General features: G+C 41.1%; 1 protein-coding gene across 1 annotated transcript in view; it reads left to right on the top strand.

The window, feature by feature from the left end:
• The first annotated feature begins 1401 nt into the window (after nucleotides 1-1401).
• LOC114642243 (NACHT, LRR and PYD domains-containing protein 3-like) overlaps nucleotides 1402-25502 on the top strand; it is a 71010-nt gene continuing 46909 nt past the window's right edge. Inside the window, exons 1-5 of the mRNA XM_051921893.1 lie at nucleotides 1402-1564; nucleotides 11888-12054; nucleotides 12255-12429; nucleotides 13300-13365; nucleotides 20671-22396. Coding sequence (XP_051777853.1) covers nucleotides 1402-1564; nucleotides 11888-12054; nucleotides 12255-12429; nucleotides 13300-13365; nucleotides 20671-22396 — 2297 coding nt within the window. The remainder of the gene's footprint in view (nucleotides 1565-11887; nucleotides 12055-12254; nucleotides 12430-13299; nucleotides 13366-20670; nucleotides 22397-25502) is intronic.

The raw sequence follows: 25502 nt of genomic DNA on the forward strand, positions 1-25502 counted from the left end.
ACAGTGAATTGTCTGCCTTGCAAGCTCAGGTCACTAATGGTTAGCCATTTTCTGTTAATGCTGTTGATACAGTTACTATATTTCTGATTACGAGATGAATTCAGTGTACAAAATGGTTATGTTTTCTGTGGTGCTCGCCTCATTGCTCCTTTCTCTCAGAGTCACATGTTGGTTGCATTCACTTGTCTATGTCACCAACGATATGTGTAAAGTAGACAGTGTGTGTGTGCCATCTCTATTGGTGGCCAGGCATAGACGGCATGGTTAAAGTTCATGTTAAAAACTCTCAACTGTGTCAATATTCTCATCAGACAGCCAATTCCCTTTTCTACACCTGTGCCATTTCCAGCTGAACCCTGAGAGAAACTGGTAATAGACATGGGGGGTCTATTTGAAATAGCTGTCTGGAATTATAGTTATACACTAACCCTGACTGATTATCATTGCAAGTGGCCAGACGTTACCTTCACTGTTTCTATTTCCACTCAAAATGGCATACATTTCCTTATCTCAGTCTTACCAGATTCAGAAATCTACATACCCTTGTGTCAGACAACACCTGTCAATTCACATCTGCAGACTCTGCAGCCTTTCTGAACGCAAGTGATATAATATTCATCACATATACATCTCTGTATACCATCTGACTTAAAACAGGGCATTGAAAGTTTGCAATGTGATCTCAAAGGCTTCATTCAGTCTGTTATCTTACAAACAAATCCCTGGAGACCTGCACTCTCTCAGAATGTCGTCCAATGTACCATTCAACACCACATGCTATTACACCACATGTTTTCCTATTCATCATAGAAAATTACAAATACATCTCAATGTCTTTCCTCATCCTCTTCACTGCAAGGCTGATGATCTTCCTTCAAGGGAAAACAAAAACTTACACTGATGCTAGATGTGAAGTTCATAGCCCTCATTTCCAAAAAGGGGACAAGGTCCATCACAGCCTGGAGAAGTTCAAAAACATATCAGTCCTTGTAATTATCTGCCAATAGATGAGATGAAATGTCATTCCCCCACTTATCCAAGTCAAATGCACCTGTGGCAAAGAATGACAAAATGGACTTACCACTCAAACCTTCATTACCACCTACGCCTGAGGTTCCTTACAAGATACAAGAATAAAAGATTGGATGTGGCAAGAGTCTTCAAGAATAAATGAGGTGAAAAGATTCACCAAGGTACAGTAAGTCCAAGTGCAATGAGCAGATTTAACCATGCAAAGCACTTACTATCACTCAGAAAGCCAAGTCTTAGTATGGCTTGTAAGTCAATGGAGGATCAGGGCCAGGAGTCAAACCACAGAGCTCCAGACGTCTTTGCTGAATCTACTCAGAGCACAAAAAGAGAAACTGAATCTGAAGTCACAGAGGATATCGAGAGGAAGCCATGGCTGAATTTACCACAGCAACAGATCATAAATGGGCACGATTAGATGAAGACGTACATATTATACTGGATAGCAGCCTGGAAGGAGATGATACCAAGAAAATTAATGCCATGGTACAGGCTGTGTGTCAGGTATGTGTTGATGCCTTTGGCTTGAAGGAAGGTAAGACATTCAGGCTATCAGCAGGTCCCAGGAGGAGACAGTGAAAGGCTCCATAAGCTAAGGACACTCAAGCAAAAGTGTCAAAAAGCAGATGATGCAGAAAAGGAAGCCCTGAGCCAGCTAAGCTCTAAGGTAGGGCAGAGGAGGAGGATGTTGGGAGCATTCAATGATACAGAAATAATCCGGAAAAAGCAGAGAGAGGAGTAGCGACAGAGGAAAGCCTTTTACAAGAACCCCTTTCAGTTCATAGACAAACTCCTGGAAAAACCAAGAAGTGGGAAACTGGTGAGCTGTAAGGAAGAAGTAGAAGAGAAAGTAGCAGCAGCACATGGGGAACCCAGCAGGGAATGCCCTCTTCAATTACCAATTTTAAACCACACACCCCTTACAACACAGCAGATTTCACCAATGAAGAAGTAAGGGCAGTAGTGGAAAAAGCTCAAGCACGATCTGCACCAGGACTATCGGGCACCATGTATAAGACGCAGTGGTGGACCGTCAGGGCCTGTATCTGAATCACAAACTGATGTTAATTATATTTTGTCCATGAATACTTATTAAATAATTCCAAATAGTCTGTCCGCTTCCTTTCATAGCTTTACCGATGGTTGTGCTGCTTCCAGACATGTATTTTCGTATTAAAGCATTTAACCAATCACATTTCAGCCATCATTTGTTGCCAGGCAGGGTCAAAGTCAAAGAAGTCTTCCCGGAGGCCTTCACAATCCGTTCTGCAGGCCCTCTAACACAAAATAAATGTCGATTAAACTGTTGCTTCAACCAATCAGATTTTGAGTTGGTTTCACTAGGGCCCTCTAGCAGGCGTACGGCAACGTCACCGTATTCAGACCCATTGATTGGATAGAGAAGAGAGACACTCTAAAGGAACTGTTTCATCACATCCTGGAGCATCATGACGAGTATGATGAGGACACAGTGCACTGTGCTGATGGATTTAAAGCACGTCGGGATGATTTTGAGTTTTGTTTTTTGCTTCACACATTCAATGGCATTTTTGAGTATTCAGACGTGCTCTTTTCAATACTACAGGACAAAAAACTGGATATGCAGTTTTGTCTGGCTAGGGTAAAGGAGTTCTGTGACACTGTTGAGCGACATAGAAGCTGATATGAGGAACTCTACGAGGCCACTGAACGCACCGCAGGCACTCCGAGCGCACGAAGCACTTTTTGATCTGTCTCGGCTAAAAACAGAACTGACTGTAATGTATGTCATGGATGATTGTGCAGGAAACTCTCCCACTGATCTCCTTGACTTCCTTCATCAGAAAAATCTGAATGAGAGCATCATGGGGCAGCTGTACACATTGGTATGTTTGGTGGTGACCATTCTCGTGTCTACTGCTTCTGTCGAGCGGACATTTTCAGCCTTAAAGCGAATTAAAACTTATGCCAGAAATACGACAGGGCAGGTTCGACTTTCAGCATTAGCTTCGATGGCGATAGAAAGCGACTTTGTGATGGAACTGAAGCGCACGGATAATCTGTACGACAGAGTAATTGAACTGTTTTTGAGGAAAGAGAGGAGGATGGATTTTGTTTACAAATAATCCGAATTTTTGGTGAGTAAAATGTTGCGATTTTCCTAAATAATATTGCAAGTTTATGAGTTATTATTGATGTTTTTTATGTGTGTCGTGGCTGTAGCTGCAGTAGAAAGGAACTTGTTCACCCCTGGTTTGTCTATTCAATAAAGGCATTTATTGTGGCTATAGAGAGTTATATATCTGTGATGCAACGGCTCTTTATACTGTATTTCTGCATATTAAGATGGTTTTTATAACCATAAATTAGTTTTTGAGGGGCGGGTTGATTCAGACGGAGCACTACTGAAGGCCTAGGTGTGAAATGCACGGTCCACCACTGATAAGACGTACAAAAACTGTCCACAGGCTCTGAGTAGGATATCTAAGCTGTTGTAGGCACTCTGCCAGTGTTCAAGGCTGATGTTCCTACTTTTTCTTCCAGAGGGACACTTTGTTCCTAAAGAACTGAATTTGGCAGGATTGACCACTTCAGAGAAATCTCACTGCTAGATGTCAAAGGGAAAATATCCTTATTGCCACAACATGAACAATTGATAGGTCTTCATAGCACATCGTATTGAACCTCTATGAATGTCTCAAGGAAGGGACATTTTGGAGGAAGTAAAAAATGAAACTATATTTCTGTTTATGAAGTGAAGTTATTAATAATATAATGAAATATCAATTAAAGTAATCTATCTGATTTTATAATGCAGATTCTAACAGAGATTGTTACTTCACCATTTATTGTGATTGACAGTGAAAGTGAAGCTTCTCTGTGTATTTGCAGCAGCTCAGTTTCCACAGCGTCCTGTGACTTCACCCCTGCTGGCTCCCACATCCACTGGAGAACTTTAAGGGGATCCAGACTGATAAGAGAGGACACGGTCATTGAGTTAACATGTCACAAAAATGTTTTTTTGTTTTCTTACTCGAGGTTCACAACTGGAGTTCAGCTTCTGAGTCTATTGTTAGGTTTCTAAAAGCTCAGATGTTTGTTGACCTTCACATGGAGATCATGTCCTTTAAGTGTTCAAATGAGTGACACACCTAAGTCTGCTGTCTTCCTACTCAGCTCTTGTCATTTTTTTATTTTAACGTCCTCTCTGTTTTGTTTCCACAGTCCTAGCCTGCTGAGAGCTCACTTGAACTTTGGTGAAAGGAGCCTTTAGAAGAAACAAACAGTTATTTAAACCACAAAATCTAAAGATGAGTGAAGATGACTTGTGTGAGAAGTTTGTGTCAATGACCTCCAGGAAAAGAAGATCAGATGAAGACATTACTGCTCTGTCTGGTGAGAAAAACTCGGTGACTTTCTCCTTGAATTTCAAAATCTTCATCCAGAACAGTTTTAATGGCACACACTTTATTTACAAAACCAAATTCCTTGTATGTGTGTGTTATAATTATTTTTAGGTGTATTATTTGCTTTGTGAATGTTCAGTGTGTGGACTGCTGACTTCTATCACTCAAATATATAAAGTGAATTGGAGTGTTTATCATGAAACTGCTAACTGTGTTGGATTCTTGTCGTTTGTGTTTTAATCTTTGTGACTTCACATCTGATTGTCACTGAGCAGTGCTTTTACAACTCCATAGTTGAGTGTTGTTTAAATGTTCCATATGTGCAGTTAACAGTAAGTTCATGTCATATTAGTGTGCTCTTTTATTATCACTCTTTTACTTTTCTGCTCTTGGTGCTTCTGCAGTGTTCCTTAAAAGACACACATGAAACACCACAACTTTCAGATGAGAGCGACCTTTAAAAACACAGCCCTTCACAAAAGCAGACCTCAGTGCGAGCTCAGTGTGACACCGTCAAAGAGGGTCCGGAGTCAGTAGGGGCTTTGTGCTGTCTCTTTCTATAGGTAATCCACATAAGAAGAGCACAGCATATCAAGCAGGATTACTTGGACATTTTAAAGCACTCTCATTTGGTTTTCCTTTCACCCGTTCTGTTTCTTTTTGTGTTACCTGTCTGTCTGTCTGTCTGTCTTTTCTATAAAATAAGGGCGACTTTTCTCAGGTTACAAATGAAGCGACTGAACTCACTACAAGTAATGCTGCACTGTAACGACTTTAAAGTATTGTTTACTGATCTTTAGGTTATCACAGGTCATTTTGAAGACGTTTATACAGAACATCGTATAAAAAATATATAAAGTGAATTGGAGTGTTTATCATGAAACTGCTAAGAGTAGGCTACAGTTACAGGTATGGCTAGATAAGAAATAAACTCAAAAAAATAAACACACCTGCTATGAGTGTGGTGTGCTGACTAGTGAGTGTGGTGGGCCCGACTTCAGTCAAGTGTAATGTCTGACATCAGATGGTAAGCAAACCTCACTCTCAAAAATGTACTGCAGCTGAACTAGAGATTTGTAATTTAAATTCTGAAAGCCTTCATTTGCATAACCTTAGCAAGTCAGGGACAGTTACAAGACCCTCTCATGATGTCAGTCGTGCAGTTTGACATCCGTAGTGACTCAGTCAGACTGAAATGAGATTCACTCTGTTGTAGGCCTGGACTCTTCTGTATATTTGCGAGAGCTGACAATCAATGTGCCCTCATCCACAAGTAAAAGACATACAATGAGACTGCAAGTAAAGAAGGAAAGAGGTGCTTGTCTTGTGCTTATCACACCAGAAGAGAATGGAGAAAAGAAAAAGAAAGGACTGAGATTATTGCAGAACTTGCCATACTAAGACACCAGGTATCACATTGTTGGCTTTCAGAATGTGACACATGTCACTCGCAATACTTTGGAAATGGGAAACTGTGCTAAAATATATATGAGTTGTGTATTTTGCCATCCCCCTGCAATGTCCTGCTCAAGGTGACAAGATCCAACAACTGCAGTTGTTAGGCTTGATATAGTATGTGTTTGTGTAAATATATATATATATATATATCTGTCCAAGATATGTGTGTGTATGTGTGAAAAAGGTTTCTGGACCACTGAGGTAATCCTGTATACTTGAAACAGTTGTCAGAAAGCTACATATATAGTATGGAAATGAGTTATAGAAATAAATATTGTGGCTCAGGGGGAGGCTGCACACCTGTGTTGAAGCAAAGAACTGGAGGGACTCACCTTGATGTCCTTCTCAAAGACACTGTACACAACTAGAGTGGTGATGGAGGAGACTCCAGTCCAGACAGCTAGTGGTTTATGGTCAGATATAAGCACAAGGCGAGTGCTCAAAACCGTCTACCATTGTCAACAGAATTATTAATGTCAGGCAGTTCAGAGCACCTTGTAGATTAAGATGTCATCTCTGATACCTGACACCCTCAGCAGGACTGAAGACCCAGTGGGTCTCCTCTAACTGAACTACCAGAGAGAAGAGAAGAGTAAAAACTGACAGACATACAGCAACCTGTTCAGCTCTGTTACCATCCCAACAATGAAGCAGAAGACCACCCTGAGCAAATGTGTAAGCTCCTGGCCAAACTGGGAGTGAATCCAATTGTCATTGTCACAAAAATGTTCAGTGGGTCTTGCATGTAATTCAAATTAAGCAATAAAAGGTTAACAGAAGGTGAACTGTTGCAAGAGTTCGCGCTATAGCCTTATGACCCAATCGCTGTATAAACACTTTGTTTTAATGAGTTTTAAGCACTCATTGGTTTGGAGGAAATGTTCAGAGTAGGAATAGTTGAAAAGTCCTACCGATTCAGCTGTCCTGAATCCCCCCATACACTACAGAAGACAGTTGCCAAAGGTCCAAGGGGATTGGGTTAAGACAGTCATTGCTGGTCATGGTGTGGATGACTGTTGGACAAACTAGGATGTTGTTCACCTTTAAAGGATAATTTCAACATTTTTCAAGTCAATTTTATTTCTTCACAGTCATTCTATATCTTAGTTTGCCACATTAAATTGCACTCTAAAGTGAAGCACATTTTATAAACCTGAATAAATATGTACCCCGTTCTTGCCTTTTATAATGGAGGTGAAGAGTACTGGTGTCCTAAAGTGAAAAAAAAGCCCAAAAACTTACCGAATACATCCACTATGAAGTGGCAAAGGTTTCAGTTTAAACAAACACGACTTTTCCATTTCTGGAGAATGATCGTCACAACAATCTGCTTCATATAAATAGAACAGCCTTCTCAATGTTAGTTCAGTTGTGGACCCCGATCTTTTAAGACATGTTTTCTTTTTGCCTCTGCTTATTTTTGATATATATATATATATATATATATATATATATATATATATATATATATATATATATATATATATATATAGATATATATATATTGTGAGCAGGGGGGCTGATCGCAACCCTAGAGGATACAAGCACTCCTCTAAAAAACATTGAAAGACTACCTTCACATTGCTCTCTTACTTGCTGGGCTTACCTGCGGCTGCTCTGTCGCGCAATATGCTTCACATACTTAAAATCCCAAACAGCACCTATTGATTTTTTGATTGTTTGCTTTTCTCTCTCTTTCTCTGACGTTCTCTGCACCTGACGTGCACTCCTTTGAAAACGAAGATATGTTTGCATTCTTTTAATTGTGAGACGGAACTGTCATCTCTGTCTTGTCATGGAGAACAGTTTAAACTTTTGAAAAAGATACAAATGTTCATTTGCAGTGTTTGAATAACGTTCCTGTCTCTACAACCTCCTGTGTTTCTGTGCAAATCTGTGACCCAAGCATGACAATATATATAAATATTTATATATATTGGCTGTGTAAGCCTGTGCTGTAAAAAGCACGGGTACTAGAAATTATTGAAATCATAAGAAAAAAATTGAAATGTCAAGATGTCAAATAATTGAAAGTTTCTTCGGATGTTTCCTTTTGCCAGTGTGCTCGCCTTGCTTGTGGCAGGAGGTAAAGTAAAAGGGATACTGTTTCCCGATGTGCTCGCCTTGCTTCTGTATTAACCGCTAAGTGAGTGACTCTTTCTTTTAGGTTTTGTTTTGCCGGTGTGCTTACATCGCTTGCGTATCTTCGGAGTTGGAGACCTTATCCCGACTCCACCGCTCACTTCCATGCCGGACAGACACCCACACGCGTAGACATTTATATAAGATATATATACAGTGGAACCTCGGTTCACGAACGTCTCAGTACACGTACAAATCAGTTTACGACCAAAACTTTTGACTCTGTTCATGACCACACACTCGGTATATGAACAAGCCAGTTTCCCTTTCAGTTTGTGTGCGCCGATGATTTCTGCACGTGTTGCATTGTTCTTGGTCAGACGTGCGTGTGTGCTTTCGCTGTGAACTCTTGTGCTCTATTTCATTTCCCTTCCGGTTCGTACACGCCGATTACTGTATTTAAGCACGTGTTCAGCCTCTCCCTGTTCATTGTTCTTAGTCAGACGTGCGTGCTTTACCTGTGAACTCTTTTTGCTCTACAGTATTTCGTGTGCTTTTGCAGTTAACCATGGCTTCTAAGCACTGTAACCTCCTCTCCACTCAGTTCCTCCTCACTTCACGCCAGAACTCGACTCATGCAAGGTTAGTTTTCTTGGTGGTTTATGGTTAGTTTTTGTATTACGGATTTTTCAGATGTTCATTTTTCGTTTCGTAGCGTGAATTGTTGCAATGTTACTTTTCTTGGTTGTTTATTAAGTTACGGATTTTTCAAATGTTAATTTTTTTTCAATGCGATTGGGTTGTAAGGCTATTAGCGTGAACTCCTGCAATGTTACTTTCTTGGTTGCTTTTGGTTGGTTTTTAAATAAAGTTCGGATTTGTTCAAATGTTCCTTTTTTTCCCCTGTGCTTAAAACTCAATAAAAAAAAGTGTTTATACAGCGATCGGGTCGTAAGGCTATAGTGCAGACTCTTGCAATGTTAGTTTTCTCTGTTGTTCAAGGTTTTCTCAGTGTTATTCAATGTTTTTACATTTAGTTTACTATTACGTTGTGCATTCTATGGTGTAATTAACTATATTTGTGCTTAAAAATCTAAAAATATATTTACATACAGTTCGTACCGTCTGGAACGGATTAATTGTATTTACATACAATCCTATGGGGGAAATTGCTTCGGTTCACGACCAAATCGGTTTATGACCAGAGTTTTGGAACAAATTATGGTTGTGAACCGAGGTTCCACTGTATATATAAAATATTTATAAGAAAATCTAAACAAAGCACACAGCAGCCTTATTGGTCTCAACTTGTTGTTTGTAATTTCATTAAAATGGCGGTGCACGTCTGCCTGATTCTTATGCCTGCCTGTACAACAGCACGGCGCTCTGAGCAAACCTTTGTCACATATCACACATATAACTTGTTAAAAAATAAAAATGTGATATGTGTCTCTTTCATGAAGCAATAACAGAAAGCGCTCCAACTTTCAAATTAGTTAATTACAATTAATAATCAGTCAAATCAAATCAGTTGATTACAAACTGCCTGAAGGACCCTGAGTTGCCTTGAAAGCTGGCATATTGTAATCTGTTCAGTTAGCCAATTAAAGGGGTCGTTTTGCTTGATCTTTTCATTGCATTCCTAATGGCTGACATGATACAACACCCTACTAAATCAGTTAACTAAGTCGCATCTGAATGTTACGCTGTGCATACTGAAACAAGCACCAAGATGGAAAGACGAGACAAACACAGAATGGGAGATAAGGCCTGTAATGTGAGTGTTTATTTTACAACAGATCTTAGTCTTCTAACTTCTTAAAATAAGAAAGTGTTCATTTTACCACAATTAAAACACATAGAGAAACAGACTTAAAAATATAAGATTTTCTGCCATTTAGATGTTTTTAATGGTATATGTGTTTTTTTTCTTGAAGATGACTGACTTAATAGCTGATTTAGACATCCTGGAAACGACATTACAGAGACCATCAAAGATGAATGTCTTGATCCCAGTTCAGTTATGGGTTTAGAAGAGTCGGGTATAGAAAATGGACAAATGGAAGAATAGACTAACATCACAGTGTGATTTACTCTGCATTGAAAGGTGCAATGAAAAATGATTTTCTGTTCACTTCATTATCCTGCTGCTTAGAGTACCTAAAATGCCAACACCACAATAGCTTGAGTGTGATTTACTGATGGTCACATGCCTCTCTAACTTTAATGCAACTTCCACATCAAGTTTATGTTTTATAAATCCCAAATTCTGTATAAGAAATGGCTTACGCAAATCTGAAAATGTGAATCTGAAAACACATGAGAGAGACAGAGACCCCATTTGACTCCTGAACACCTTTACCTTTAAATGATCTTCTAGTTTATTACTAATATAAATGTGTAGCTAACTAAAGTTGTACCACTAAATGGCGAGTGGCAGACTTGTTAGTGCCCTTTAGTCCCTCATATGAAGGATTCATTAAGCCAACAACAACAAGGTGACTTTAAAAATCACCTGACATATAAAAGAAGCACTGCGGTCAATTGTCTAAAGAACAGAGGGCTTGTTCTTCAAGAAGTCCAAACTTATTATGAAAATGACTACAAAAGCCAACTCTGCCAATTGTGCCTCATCTTCACCACTGCTGAGTGTGCATTTTGATTGGCTGAGAGATAACATGAAAAATAGGAGGACAAGTGGGTTGGATGCATCAGCATCACATGACATAGAACTGCACTCACTGCACTCTTCAAATGTGGAAACAGCCAACCAGCAGCACCTCCATAATTAAATATAAACTGACAGGCAGATCCTGTGATGTCGCTATTTCAGTTCAGTTCAGTTTATTTTGTGATGCGCTCTTCACCAAGTGCAGGCTCAGAGTGCTGTAACAAGTTCACAGGTTAAACACAATTATAAACTTCACAAAATCATAATGCACACACATACACTGATGAAAGAGTTGGGGTGTTAAAGTTGGAAATAAAAAACATTTACTGCTGGAGCAAAAGTTGGTTGTGATGTGCGCCAGTAGCTCTACTCTTGTTTAGGACAAGTTGGCATTGTCCCGTTTGGCTTGTTATTCTGTGGCACACAAGGCCTGATAATTCATCAGAATAGAAGAGGAGCAGAAAGCCGACTGCACTATCACTACCTGAACAGTAAAATGAAGGGCAAAACTGTGGCTCTACCAACATTGTGGTCATCTGAGTCACCTGAGAATGAAGACATAATTCAAGGATCAGCTGACATGTCTGTGGAGACGCCTTCACACAACAAGGAACCCAAAAGGACATTCATGTTTTAGGCTTGAAACCCCAAACTGAACTCTGGTTAAATCTGATAGAGAAAATAAAGACACTGGATCTGTAACTGGAAAAGATTTTGATTCAATTTGATCACCAGAGGCTGCTGTTTCCCTTAAAGTCAGGTATGAGCATTTCTTTTGGAGCAGGAAGCTGACCACACTATGGTGACCAAGACAGCTGTGATCTTTGAGCCTTGGAGATCAGAGCTCATTCAGTGTGTCGAAGATCCACTCCTCCAAACCTGAGCTTTGTGGTCAGTGATTGAGTGTCTTCTTAATCATCTTGTTGAATTAGTGGCCCCCTCTTGAAGTGATATTACTAACTGAGCACACCACACTGGCCATCACAGAGTTGTAGAACATGTAAAGGATGTCACTACTCATATTAAAGGAGCAGAGTCTGCTCAGTAAAAACTGTCTGCTCTGCCCTTTCTTATATACAGCAGCTCCACTGTGTTATGAGACCAGTTCAGCCTATCATTGATGTTATTCCGTCATATATTCTGTGTGAATAGATGAGGCCACTAGTTAGGACTGAGAGAGGTGGTCATGTCAGACTGAATTCTGATCCCTGAGCCTCCAACTGGCATCTCTGAATTTTCATCTTTTCTCTTTCCATTTCAGGTTTAAAGCACAAGTTTCCTAGAGTAATACAAACCTTCTCTCATGAGGACCTCCTCAAGGTCACAGAGTACTACAAGCCCTACCTGGCTTATGTGATTCACTATGACATCACGAGTATCCTGCAGAACCTAGCCACCAAGAACATCCTCACCAACGATGAGGCCAAGGTAGGTGGGTCTCCCTGTCAGTACAAGGCACAGAGAACTTAGCAGAGATAGTAAGCTCAGGGGAATCATCTGAGACAGCCTGACTCTCCATAGCAGGTCTTTCTGTTATTGTGAGGTCATCAGACCCTACTGACCACTCTGTTCTGCTCCCCCAGTGGTCTTTTTTAAACTAGCCCTCTTGTCACCCACTTGTCTTTCAGAGATTCAAAGCCAAAGAAGAGGGTCAGGGGCGGGCAGGTGTGGAGTCCTTCATCAGTGACATAATGAAGATGGAGAGTGGGGTGCTGGTGGGCCTGTGGGAGGCACTGGCTGAAGAACTTGAGAGATTTCCATCACCAAATCTGACAAGAATACTGAAGGAGGTGACAGAGGGCGGTGAGTTAATGGGGTCTTGAGAGAGAGCAAAACAATGAATGTGTAGAAATCACAAAATAAAACAGAGTGAGAGACACAGGAAAACAAAACGCAACATTACTGTCTGTAGGCCACTGGACACACATGGCTGTCAGGTCCGTCACTTACAAGGAGATGCCTGATTGTTGGCAATCAATGCCAACACTTCCTCCAGTTCCTCTCAATTTCTCTTTTAAGTTTTTATTAAAGTCTTCAAAGGGGTCAGTGGTCCTACCATATTTTTGGTAACTGGTGTGCTACTGTCACCTATGTGCCACCTGTCATGACCGCACATTTGACTGACATGTCACCCTTTCTACACTTTATAAGCCTACACCTACAGCCCACCAGGATGATCAGTAATAATATTTTCTTTTTCTTTACTTTAACAGGAAGCCACAGATTCTGTTGTTTTGTGATGCCACTGATGTCGCTGTGTGTAAATGTTAGCTTTAGATGCCCCCAGATGTCCACACTCATGCTCATCATGTTTGTTTTTTCAGACGTCTCCCCCTCAGATCCCCATGAAGCTTGTTGTTCCCCTGAGGTCTCAGTAAAGAGTCCCTGCTCTCCACATTGTCTCCTGCTCTCCGCAGCATGATAAACACACAATATGTCTGCTGTGTCATTTTCTTGGTCTTCTTTCCTGGACAGTTAATTGCAGACTCCTAGTATGGACACACATTGGTGATTTGGTCTTTACTTTTAGACGTTAAGTCTTCATTGTGGCCAGACAAAGTGCACCTTTGTTTCTGATATTTTTCTGGTTGTATACCTCACTGTGTACTTCTGTATACTTTTGTTAATCTTCCCCTTTACTGCTGTAACTGACTCTTCTTCTTATTTCACCAGGACCAGACCTTTTGATGAACATTCAGGCCAGTCTCCAGCCAACTCCCATTGATGCTCATATTAAAGGTAAGCCACAGGTCTTGTGTCTCCAGTCATCAGCTCCTCCAGGACTCTGCTCCTCAGTTAGAACAATTGTGATGAGATCAGGCCATTCATCTCAATAAGCTCACTAATTTTATTCAATATTTTTCAAAATAACTGTCAGCTTTTGAAGGGTCCTACAGTCCACACTTTTTCCTTGTGTCTGTTGTTCTTTTTCTGGAGAAAAATGTTAACATCTGTGTGATCCATCTAATATAATAAAGTGCATCCACCATAGAAATTACTTACATAACGTTAAAAACGTAATTTATTACATCTTCATCTGCCTCTGTTTAAGCTGAAAAGGTTCAACTCCCACAGTCTCTCCTCACAGTGCAGACCTCTCAGTCCTGAATCAGCCTTGATGATCTTCTCTGGACTTTCTTTAGTACTGCAACAGACTTTATGTACTCGAAGATCAAAACTGCACACAACACTCCAGATGAGGCCTCACATGGGGGCGCTATATATAACTTGGCATCCTGCTAGCCTTATTCATGGCTTCTGTCCACTGTCTTGATGTAATAACGATCATTTTACTACAATTCCCAGGCCTTGCCAGTGTCTGATCATTTATTTTATATTAAAAAGAGCATCACCCCCAACACTGACCCCTGAGGGACACCACTGTTAATGTGATCAAGTTCTGATAAGGTTCCTCTCCTCAGATCTCTTTGCTTCTTGTGTTTGAATCAATTTTGTACCCATAGACAGACTGTGCTTTTTATTCTTTTACACATATCTTGTCTGCTTTTGTTGCTTCCTCTTATAATTTCACCTCACTAGTGAGACATGATCTCCTCATCTAAACCCACGCTGACTTTTCACTGGCACTCCTGTTCCTCACATGTGCTGCTGTGATCCAGTGATCCCAAGGACTTCAGTTGCTCATACATCATGAAGATCTCTGAGAGACTGATCCTGAAACAGCTCTAACTTCTGGTTTCAGAACATCTCATTCTTCTGCAGTTTGCCTATCAGACACATGCAGGTGTTGAGGATGCTCTGATCTCCATGCTCCAGAGAGTCTACTCCCACTTGGACAAAGCTGGCATCACAGTCAGCATTATGTTCTTTGATTTATCCGGTATCTTTAATACCATTCTGCCTCATTGATTGGGGAAAAAGCTCAAGACTTTGCATCTTGATGCCCCCACAATCTCCTGGATCACAGACTACCTGACCAATAGATAACAGTTTGTGAGGCTGAGGGACTGTGAGTCAGAAATGGTGGTGTGAAACACTGGAGTGCCTCAGGGAGCTGTTCTGTCTCCCTTCCTGTTTACTTTTGCTACATACAGAAATTCTTAGATGACTCCTCCATCACAGGCTGCATTACAAACAGAAACGAGTCAGAGTACAGGAGGCTTGTGGAGGACCTTGTCGTGTGGTAAAAGAAGAAACCACATGTGGCTCAGATGATTTAAGATACAGAGTTATAAACAGTCACTCATTACATCTATAAACTCCTGTCCTTGTCCTCCACTATTTGTAAGGTTAGCTCATGACTGTAAAATCCCCCTTTAAACTGGTGTTTGTTAATATTATAAAAGAATGTAAATTGATGTCATTAGGTGGTCTGTAACACACTCCAAATATGAGGCCTTGATCCCTAATGCTGTCTCTTCGTACCAAACATCCTCACTAAGCTGTAGCTCACCGTCTAATTGAAGAAGCCTTACATTTAAATTGTTTTATATACATGATGACTCCCACACCTTTGTAATCGACATCTTGCCTGAAGAAGGGACCTGAGTTTCCTCGTAAGCTTGCATATTGTAATCTTTCTAGTCAGCCAATAAACGGGTCATTTTTCTTTACTTCTCACTACTGCTGTCTTCTTCTATAAAACGCTACCGTGGCTGTTCATTTGTCTGTCCATGATTTTAAATCACCTGTAGCTCGCAAACCATTTGACTTATTGACCTGAAATTTGGTACACATATGCTACGTGGCGTCTACTCTCTGCTTTTGGGTGACGATTGACCTCCAAGGTTATTCCTCTTTTTATTTTTATTTTATTTTATTGTAGAATCAACTCTCAGCAGCAGCCAGCAGGGCAGCCATGTGGCACATGTGTATGGATGCCGTTTTCAATTCCTACCGCCTTCGCCGTCACTTCCCCTACCTCTTCATATCTTAAATCATTCTTGAGGCAGACTGAAGTGCCAGCTTAAGTGAAAAATTAAGAAAAATGTACTAAGTAATTGCAACACAAACAGTGACTTGATTAATTTTAATGTGAAAAGATGCCAGCGAAAGAAGAGAAGAAGCGAGCCACTGGGGTGGAGAAAAGAAGAGCAGCTCAGGAATCAACAAGCGCATCAACCTCTGAGCAAAAGAATGGTAAACGTACAGAGAAAGAGGATGAGAACTAGGAATACTCAAGTCAAGTGTATTCACTGCACGTTACTGGTAATATTATACATGCAGTGGATTCCAGACATATTCAGACCCCTTCACTTTCTGCTCATTTTATTTTCTTATAGATTTAATTTGAAATGGATAAATTGGCCATTTCTGCCCTTCATTGTACATTCAACAGTCCTTAACGAGAAAGTGACTTTTAGTGATTTTTAAAAGGTTTGCAAAAAAATATTCAAAATCAAATACTTAAACCTTTCATTCCTGAAAGTCTTTAGACCCTTTGCTGTGACACTCCAAATTGTGTTCAGGTGTCTCTTATTTGCTTTCATTCTTCTTGAGATGTTTCAAGAACTTGATTAGAGTCCACCTGTGGCCCCCTGAATTGATTGGACGGCCTTCAGAAAGGCACACGTGACTCTGTGTATAGAAGATTCAACAATTCACACTGCATATCAGGACAAAACCCAAGCAATAAAGTACAAGGAACTCTCTGTACAATCAAGTTGTGGTGAAACATGGAATGAAGCAAAGGGATAAAATCATTTATAAAGCTCTGAGTGTTCAGAGGAGCTCAGTGGCCACACTTACTGTGTAATGGAAGAAGTCTAAAAACACCTGGGGCCTCATGCATAACGCCGGGAGTAGAATTTGTACTAAAACTTGGCGAACGGACAAAAGCGGAAATGTGGGTATGCACAAAAAAATGCAGATGCTTAAATCTGTGCGAATGCCAACTTGAACGTTCTTCCACTACATAAATCCCGGTCAGTGTGAAAAGTAACACTTGTGCACGCATCTGCCGCCCCACCCCAAACTCCTCACAGAATTACACCTCCTTGAATATGCAAATCAATATAAATAGCCCTTAAGCTCAGCCTTCTGTGAAAAGACAATGGCAAAAGCATAGGAGGGAAATAAAATAATTTCAGGGTATACCAAGTGGAGGCAAAGAAAAATGTACTATTTGTTGGTTTAAACAGTGATATAAACAACAAATTGAAGTTGATTGAGTGACATAGAGTGGCAGAGAAACTTGAAAGCTCAAGTTCATAAAGTCACACAGTGCCCAAAATAAAAAAGAAGTGGTCAGATATCGAAGTCGTCGTGAAAAGGCTTATTAGGGTACAGAGGAAAAAAAAATAGGGACACAGTGGGGGGAAAAAAGCTCAAAATGTCAACTTTAATCTCGAAATTTCCACTTTAATCACGTAGTTTATTTTGTCATTAAAGTAGAACATCATAAACTTCATCTTTAAATCATTTAATTTACTATTTTCTCAGATCCCATAGTAACTAAAGTAGCACGTTAAATGCTTTGTTTTGTATTTGATCTTCTGTGTGCTCAATGTGTGTGAATCACTATGTGCTTCTTAAACGGGCTTTCTCTTCCTCCGACAGGACACAGAATCCATTACATGTGTGATATTACAGCTCTCTGAATAACTGAGATATATACTTGATATTATTTTCATGATGATAGGAGTTAAAGAATGTTATTAAACATGGGAACACAGTGGCACAGTGATAGTGACGAGCTGGTGTCCTGTCCAGCGATTGTTCCTGCCTCACGCAAGATGCTTTTTTAATTTATCACAGCAGTACTGTCTCTTTCAAATGTACTAACCTCCAATTCTTGTCCTTGCTTTTCTTTCTTCAAGTAACCAGTCGCCACACAATCAGCTCTGTAACAGATGTTAAGCCATCTATAACCTTAGAACGCCGATTCTTCAAACCTTTTAAGGAACATTGAAATATCTTCGTAGTACATGTTTAATTATTCTATCCTTCCAGTGTCATGCCAGCCCCAGCAAGAATACAGCACGAGGCAGGAACAATCCCTGAACTAGCTAATGCTGCTACACCGTGTCCTCACATGTTTAATTATTAACAATATAGATTATTTAAATGATGTTTACATTTTATCTGTATAATGTAATAAACATATTTTGCTGCATTGTATCTTATAATGATGATATCATATGTAAATACACGCTTTATAAAGTGGCTCAGGTTGTGCAATATTATAACTGTAACGCAAGTTTACAGTGAGGTAATTGTACTTATAAGTACAAACAGTTCTACAAGGAGCATTTGATGGACTGATTGAATGCGTTTAGAGTTCTTGGGATTAAACTGTTTCTGAACCGCGAGGTCCGTACAGGAAAGGCTCTGAAGCATTTGCCATGTGAGAGCAGTTCAATAGACAGCATGGCTGAGGCAGCGTGTGCTTGATGCTGTATACCGCTAATTCTCTTTCTGATCAGCTGCTGTAGAGCTGTGATTCCACACTCGGATACAGTGATATAAATACTCTAAGTGGTGCATTGAGAGAAACAACGCTAAAGCAGCTATGGTATTTGGAATACTTTGGCCATTCCGTAGACCATTATATTGTTACAGGTTAATTACAATCAGATGCCTTAAACTAATAAACAATATATGGTTAATTTCAGTGCATTTGATAAAGCCGCGTCAGGGATGTGGATCTAAAAATGAAAGGAAAACCACACTGGAACAAAAGCACTGCTTTGACGATGGGTGCCGCCAGTTTGCAAAACCGAGAAGATAACTTGCGTACACCAAGCGTTTAGCTGCCGTGAAAATGTTTGTGGCTTTACGCCAAGTTTAGGTTTTATACACTTCACGAGTTGAGCGTGGAAATGAGAGTACGCAACATTTTTGTTGCGTACGCACCATTTATACATGAGGCCCCAGGACTCTTCATGGAGACTTTTCTATCCATCCACAATGAGTAACTGGGCTGGAAGGGCCTTGGTCAAGGAGGTGACCAACAATCCAGCAATCACTCTTAGAACTTCAGAAGTCTTCTGTTGAAATGGGAGAACCTGCCAGAAGGATATCCATCTCAGCAGCACTCCATCAATCAGGATTATTTTGGAGATTTGCTAGATGGAATCACCTGTTAAGCAAAAGGCATATAAAGAACTCTGAGAGCGTGAGGAAAAATAATCTCTGGTCTGGAGAGACAAAAACTGAACTCTTTGAGCAGAACTCCAAGCACTTTGTCTGGTAAAGACCAGGCACTGTTCATTAGCTGTCTTAAACAATCCTACGGTGAAGGTTGGTGGTGACAGCATCTTGCTATGGGTGTACAGGGACAGGGAGACTGGCCAGAATTAAGAGGATAAGGAATGCAGACAAATCCAGAGAGGCCAATGAAGAAAATCTGCTGCAGAGATCACTCCACTTGAAACTGGGGTGACATTTCAGTGCATAAAGTCCACAATACTAGAGTGGTTTCTGGACAAGTTTCTGAGTGCCCTTGAGTGGGCCAACCAAACCTCAGTCTTACACCCCATGGAACATGTGTGGAGAGACCTGAATATGGCAGTTTACAGAGAGTTACCATCTAATCTAATGGAGTTTGAGAGGATCAACCAGGAATAATGGGATAAACTCAACAAATCCAGGTGTGCAAAGCTTATAAAGACTTTAAAGCAAGAAGATTTGAAGCTGGAAATGCTGCCAAAGGGGCTTCTTCAATGTATTTAGTTAAGTGGCTAAACACGTGTATTAATGAGAGATTACACTTTTCTGAAAATATGTTTTCACTTTGTCATTATGGGTTATTCAGTGTTGATGGATAGGCAGAAATGTCAAATGTATCTATTTAAAATTAACTCTGTAACATAGTAGTACTAGGGTGTTGTACCATGTTAGCCATTATGAATGTAGAGAAAAGCCAAGCAAAATGACACCTTTTATTGGTTAACTAAAAAGATTACAATATGCAAGCTTTCGAGGCAACTCAGGCCCCTTCTTCAGGCCAGAAGAAGGGGCCTAAGTTGCCTCGAAAGCTTGCACTCTGTAACATAGTAAAATTTGCAGAAAGGGATGGAGTTAGAATACTTTCTCAGTCCACTGTTTGTTCAGTTACACAGAACTACTCCTACAGTTTATTATTTTTTTCATTACATTTAAGGCCAGTGATTTAAATGTATTACTTAATTATCTTTGACTCTTTGAGTAGAAACTTCTTAATTGTTTCTGTATTTGTTTCTTCACTGTTGTGGGTATCCATTTATGTGAAACCAGGCCTGTCCTAACCTCCCTGCTACCCTCTGCCCCCACGTTCATCTTTGAGTTATCTACTTATATGTCCCACCTAACACCCCCACACCCCCCACATTGGTGTCCCTCCTGATCAAATGCATCTTATCAAGGCATCCCAATGCCCCATAAACCTGTGCCCTTCTATCCTACCCCAAGATGAGACTTGCGTTTAAACTTTCTAATCCCCTCAGTCAGGGCCGGATTTTCCTATAGGCTAACTAGGCTTCAGCCTAGGGCCTCAAGATCAAGAGGGGCCTACATTCAAATTGTTAGCAAAATTTTATTATCTCTCATGTAATTTACAAACTTAAAAATGGAAGGTGAAAGGGCCTCATAAGTGGAATAGCCTAGGGCCTCTTTTCATATAAATTCGGCCCTGCCCTCAGTCTTATATGGACTGAAAGGTCAGAACTTCAGAGATGACCACCATGTCAGTTCCACTCCTTGATTGTCAAAGTGTCATTCTGCCCACACATTTGTCTTCTGTTCCAGTATGGCCAATGAGAACTAAATCCCCCCCAACCCTTGCCAGCAGACTGTTCACCCTTCCAAGGAGGTATCCCAACTGTCCATCAGGTAGACAGCACACCCTACAAGAGTTTGACCACACAAAAAAACAAACCTAAATCTCAATTCCTCTGACGACTGAGTCCTGTACTCTCACTGCTTTTGTCTTTCTGGGGTGACTGGTTTTCAAGTGACCCGCTGAGGCTCCTCCACCACAGACTTATCAGAGTCACCGTGACTACAAGGTGCAGGAACAGCTGGCATCTCTCAGACATCAAAGTCATCCTCCAAAAGTCCAATTTTTTTTTGTTCTTTTTCACAAGTTCTCTTTATCACTTTCAGGTCTCCATGAGACACACAGAGATGGAGTGTCTGAATCCACAAAAACTCTAGAGGATCAGGCTTCCCCTGGAGATCCACACACCAGAGCTGTGGGCTTTGAGACACGATACACAGAGCTGATGATCATCAAACAGTTCAAAAGAACCTACAGTGAGAGGCACCATGAACTTGAGAAAATGGGGAGAACTCATGCAGAGCTGATAGAGGAACGGACAAAAGAGAAATGTGAGCGAATCTGGACTGAGCAGCTTTTTAGGAGGAGTCCAGGAAGTGAGACAGACCCTCACATTGTAGTGGTCAGTGGAGTGGCTGGAATTGGAAAGACCACCATGGTCCAGAAGATAATGTTTGACTGGGCCAGAGGCACTCAGTACCAAAGGTTTGATTTTGCGTTCCTGTTTAAATTCAGGGAGCTCAACCTACTAGACACAGAGACAGAGCCACAGATGCCTCTGACCAGGCTGATTGAAAGGCACTATAAATATCTCAATGACCCAAGACTGAGGGAAATCCTTCAGAAACCCGAATCTTTGCTGTTTATATTTGATGGACTGGATGAGTACAAACACAAACTGGACTTGAAACCAAGAAAGATCCCCTCAGACCCAGTTGAGAGCTTCCCTGTCCACATCTTGGTCTCCAATCTGGTCAGAAGGACATTACTGAAGGACTGTACAGTCCTGATAACAACCAGACCAACGGCCCTGGAGTCCCTGGACATGAAGAGAGTTGATCGATTTGCAGAGATCCTGGGGTTCTTCCCTGAACAAAGGCTGATGTACTTTAAGAAGTTCTTTGGTGATGCTGATCAGGGCTCTGATGCTTTTCAGTACGTGGAGGAGAATGACATCCTGTACACCATGTGCTTCAACCCCTCATACTGCTGGATTATCTGCTCTGTGCTGAAGAGCCACTTCATGACACCTGAAGAAGAGCGAGGAGCTGCCCCCAAAACTGTCACCGAGCTCTTTGTGATGTTCCTTCACAACATTCTCACCAATCATAAGCGAGAAGCCAAGAACCAGCAAGAGATTCTGGTCAAACTGGGAAAGATGGCTTATTATGGGGTGGCTAACAGAACTCTTGTGTTTTACGATAAGTTTGAGATGTCCACCTTTGGTCTCCAGCCAGTCCTGTCCTCTCCATTCCTCTCAGGTTTCCTCAAAGAAATCCTTCAGAGAGAAAGCACTCTGGAGCACACAACGTACACATTCTACCACCTCACCCTGCAGGAGTTCATGGCCGCCTGCTCCTTCTACCTCGATCCGTCAGGGGGCATTGAGGAGCTGCTTGAGAAGTTGGACTCGTGTGAAGATGGCCGGTTTGAGATTCTCACTCGATTCCTGGCAGGACTGGCCAGATATTCTGTGTTTAAAACACTGGGGGGAGTCCTGGGGGAGTTTAAGGTGAAGACAGCAAAGCAGATACTGGAGTGGGTGAAGAAGAAAGCTGAAGAGGTGCTACGGGGTCGAGATAACAGTGAAGCTCTGCGAGTGTGTCAGTGGCTCTATGAGACTCAGAATAAGAAATTAATCAGAGACGCCATTGGGAAGGATTTAAAGATGGACTTTAGAAAGATGACTTTATCTCCTCTGGACTGTGCTGTGCTGGGCTCTGTCATCAGCTGCTGTGGAGAACTTGAGGAGCTTGACCTGTCAAAAACACCACTGACCTCAGAGTGCATCAGGAGACTGGCGCCGGGGCTCATCTGCTGCACACGTGTCAAGTAAGTAATAAAACCTTCATGTGTTTGACTGTCTGTGGACACAGAGGGTGACATTAGTGTGTCCATCAGGGAGTGTCAGGCCTACAAACAGACGAGGGTCCATGTCAGAACATACACTGCTGTGTGTCACAGTGCCACCTGAAAGCCACAACAGCAGCTAAATAACAACAGAAGTCAAATAATAATTTATATAGAAATTCACTATTAGACCCTCTTTGTTGAGAAGTGAGAAAGTACAACTGATTAGAAAGTTCTAGAAAAGTCATTTTTATGTTATTGTTAGATATGTCTGCACATTGAAAGCCTGTTTTGTAATTTTTGTATTGTGTTATTTTTAAAACAATTTTTATTAATAGCTGCAGGAATTAATAACTTTAATCACAATATGTATGTTACAAATCTGTAGAATGTTCAGTTTGTCTAAAGAAGCTTACAGGTAATAATGAGACTCTCCTTCATCGTGGAGAATGTGAAAGATCAAACACACCTCAGTGTCCATAGAACAGTGACAAGTGACGGGGACACAACCTGTGTGTGGTCTTCACTGATAAATAAACTGTGGTGTGTGCTATGGCAGAAGATAAGCAAGGAAAACACTCCTTAGACCCCCAGTTGATGTCATTAGGCAGGTGACGAGGTCAGACACTGGTCAGAGATGGCACAATTACTAATTAATGTAGCAACAGATGCATTGCATTCAAAAAAATAAAGAAAATGTTCATTACAGGAAAAAAAAAAATAATAATGACCAATAGGAAAACACCAAAGGAAAGAATTCATCTGTTGCACTCATTCAAATCAATAAATAAACATTAAATAAATAAATAAATCTCTATGAGCCCAGCAGCCATCAACTGACTAAAGTGGCTCCCAATGGGGACACAAACCTCAGCCGTCTAACCTGAGCGCTCCGTCCACTAAACCTGAGCCGTTTCTCCCAAATCAGTTCCCCTCCTGAACTGACAATCCCCCCCTCAGTCGGCTTTCACAGGTTTGTAAATGAACCAGCTGTCTGCAACACTAAATTAACATGCGGCCATCTTGTTATCCATTCTGGGAGTCCCCCTTTAATAAGAATAACACAGTTAGCACTAATGAACTCCTCTAAGAACAAAAGGGGCAACAAACCAACGTCCTCCGGCCGGTCGTCTCTCCCCGATTGCTGAGTTTGTTTTATTTCACCACATCACTCGTCAATCACAAATCACCAGCAGCCTCATACTGGCGTCCAACGGCAGCAGCTGCGTCCTTCATGTGCACCGCGGGTGTAGTCAGGAATGTGGAGCCCCCCAGCTGTGTAAAGTCAAATCAAATCACAGTGACACCCCACTTATATCATTATAACTGATTACAACAACAAAGTAAATACTTTCAAAAATAAGGAAAAGAAAGAACTCGCTACTAACTCAAGGTGGTCTCGTTATTTGTGGTTGATAAAACATTTGAAGTACAAGTGGGGCTGCAGCCTCTCACACCTAAACACTGAAACAACTTTGAATAGAAAAATAGATTCAAAATGTAATCTTTTTAATGAAAATACAAGTTCCATAATTACTGTACTTTGTTAACAATTTTTCTGAAAATAAAACGACGTAAAACGTGTCCTGGCTCATCTAATAATTGAAGTCTGAGGCGGCTGCCATTGTGCCAGTGCCCTCCACAGAAGAGTCGTCGTCTGTCGCTGACATCACGTGTGCTGTAGAATGTAAAGTAATCATACGTGAGTGCTCAGTTATCTCACGTGTGCTGCGGTCATATTAATACTTTTTATAAAGTAATTTATATCCTGTGCCCAGTCTGTCATGAAAGTGTAAAGTGATATCTTTATAAATTAAAATGCTGATTATAAAGAGCGTAGAGTTGGCGGAGAATAAACAGCCTGTAGCAGAATCTTTGTGGTGAGCAGTCGGTGATGAAGGAGTCCGCGCTGAGCATGAAGAGGCGCCATGAAGAGACAGCGCTGACCCTCAAACACTTCAGAGACCCTTCTGTGCTGCTAAAGTCCGTCAGTCCAAGTGCTCGGCCGCCCGCCCGCCGGTGAGTGGAGGTGAAGGTCCAGCCTTGGAGTGTCGCCCAGAGCTGAGCGGAGTACAATACAATAGCATACAGTGTGTGTGTGTATAGCGCAGGGACAGACTCTCGGGTGAGTATTGATGATCATAAATATACAATTAGCACAAGTAAAGAAACAGATTTGTAAAACACACAGAAAACAACGGAGAGAGTGAGCTACAGGAATGGAAAACAACAAAATCTGTCAACTAATTGATTGTTGAACTCTGGTCTGGTTATTCAAAAAATCATAATAAACAGATTTGTATTTCATTTCAGTTAGTTTTCTGTTTACAATTTTATTTTCAGTTTAGTTTTTATTTTTCACTCTTTTCCTTTCACTTTTATTTTGTTTAACATAACACTTTTTCACCACTTTAGTTTCAGTTTTCATTAACGATCCTAACCTCTGAACTCCGGCTGTCTTCACTCCTACTGTAGAAATATGGAGTTCACCTCTGGAACTCGTTTTAGTCAAAGTGATCTCTTCACGGGGGGCAGCACAGAGGTGAGCACTGCTACCCCACATCTCCAGGCCACAGGGTCAAATCCCACCCTCTTCACTGACTACTTAAGGTCTTTAGGGGTGTAAAGCAGTTCAGAAGTAAACCCCCCGATGATCGTCACGTAGCTGACTGGCCTGTCCATACGACAGCAGGACATTAGCAGCAGATTTGTGATGGAGTCACACCTGAGAGTCGACACCATCAGGACTGGCAGCCCTGACACCATGTGGTGTGCCAGCTTTGTGTGCTCAGCAGTGACATGAGAAGGTCATCAGCCTGACCACTTCATGGGCTCACATGTCACATGTCACTTTATATTTACTAACCGACTGAATGTCTTGTCTGAATTCTAGTAATCGACTGACTGCCACCTCTAATCTGACAGCCATATTTAAAATGTTTCTAAATTCACAAACCAAATCCTCAACAGATGGACAGCACTGTGACTTGTCTTGTCATTGTGAATGTCCATTCAGGTGGCTTCTCATCAAGCAGTGACATCAAATGACAAACATGAGCTGATTTTTAAGAATCAGGATTTGGCTGAC

The sequence above is a fragment of the Erpetoichthys calabaricus genome (assembly GCF_900747795.2).
Source record: "Erpetoichthys calabaricus chromosome 1 unlocalized genomic scaffold, fErpCal1.3 SUPER_1_unloc_4, whole genome shotgun sequence".
Lineage (NCBI taxonomy): Eukaryota > Metazoa > Chordata > Cladistia > Polypteriformes > Polypteridae > Erpetoichthys > Erpetoichthys calabaricus.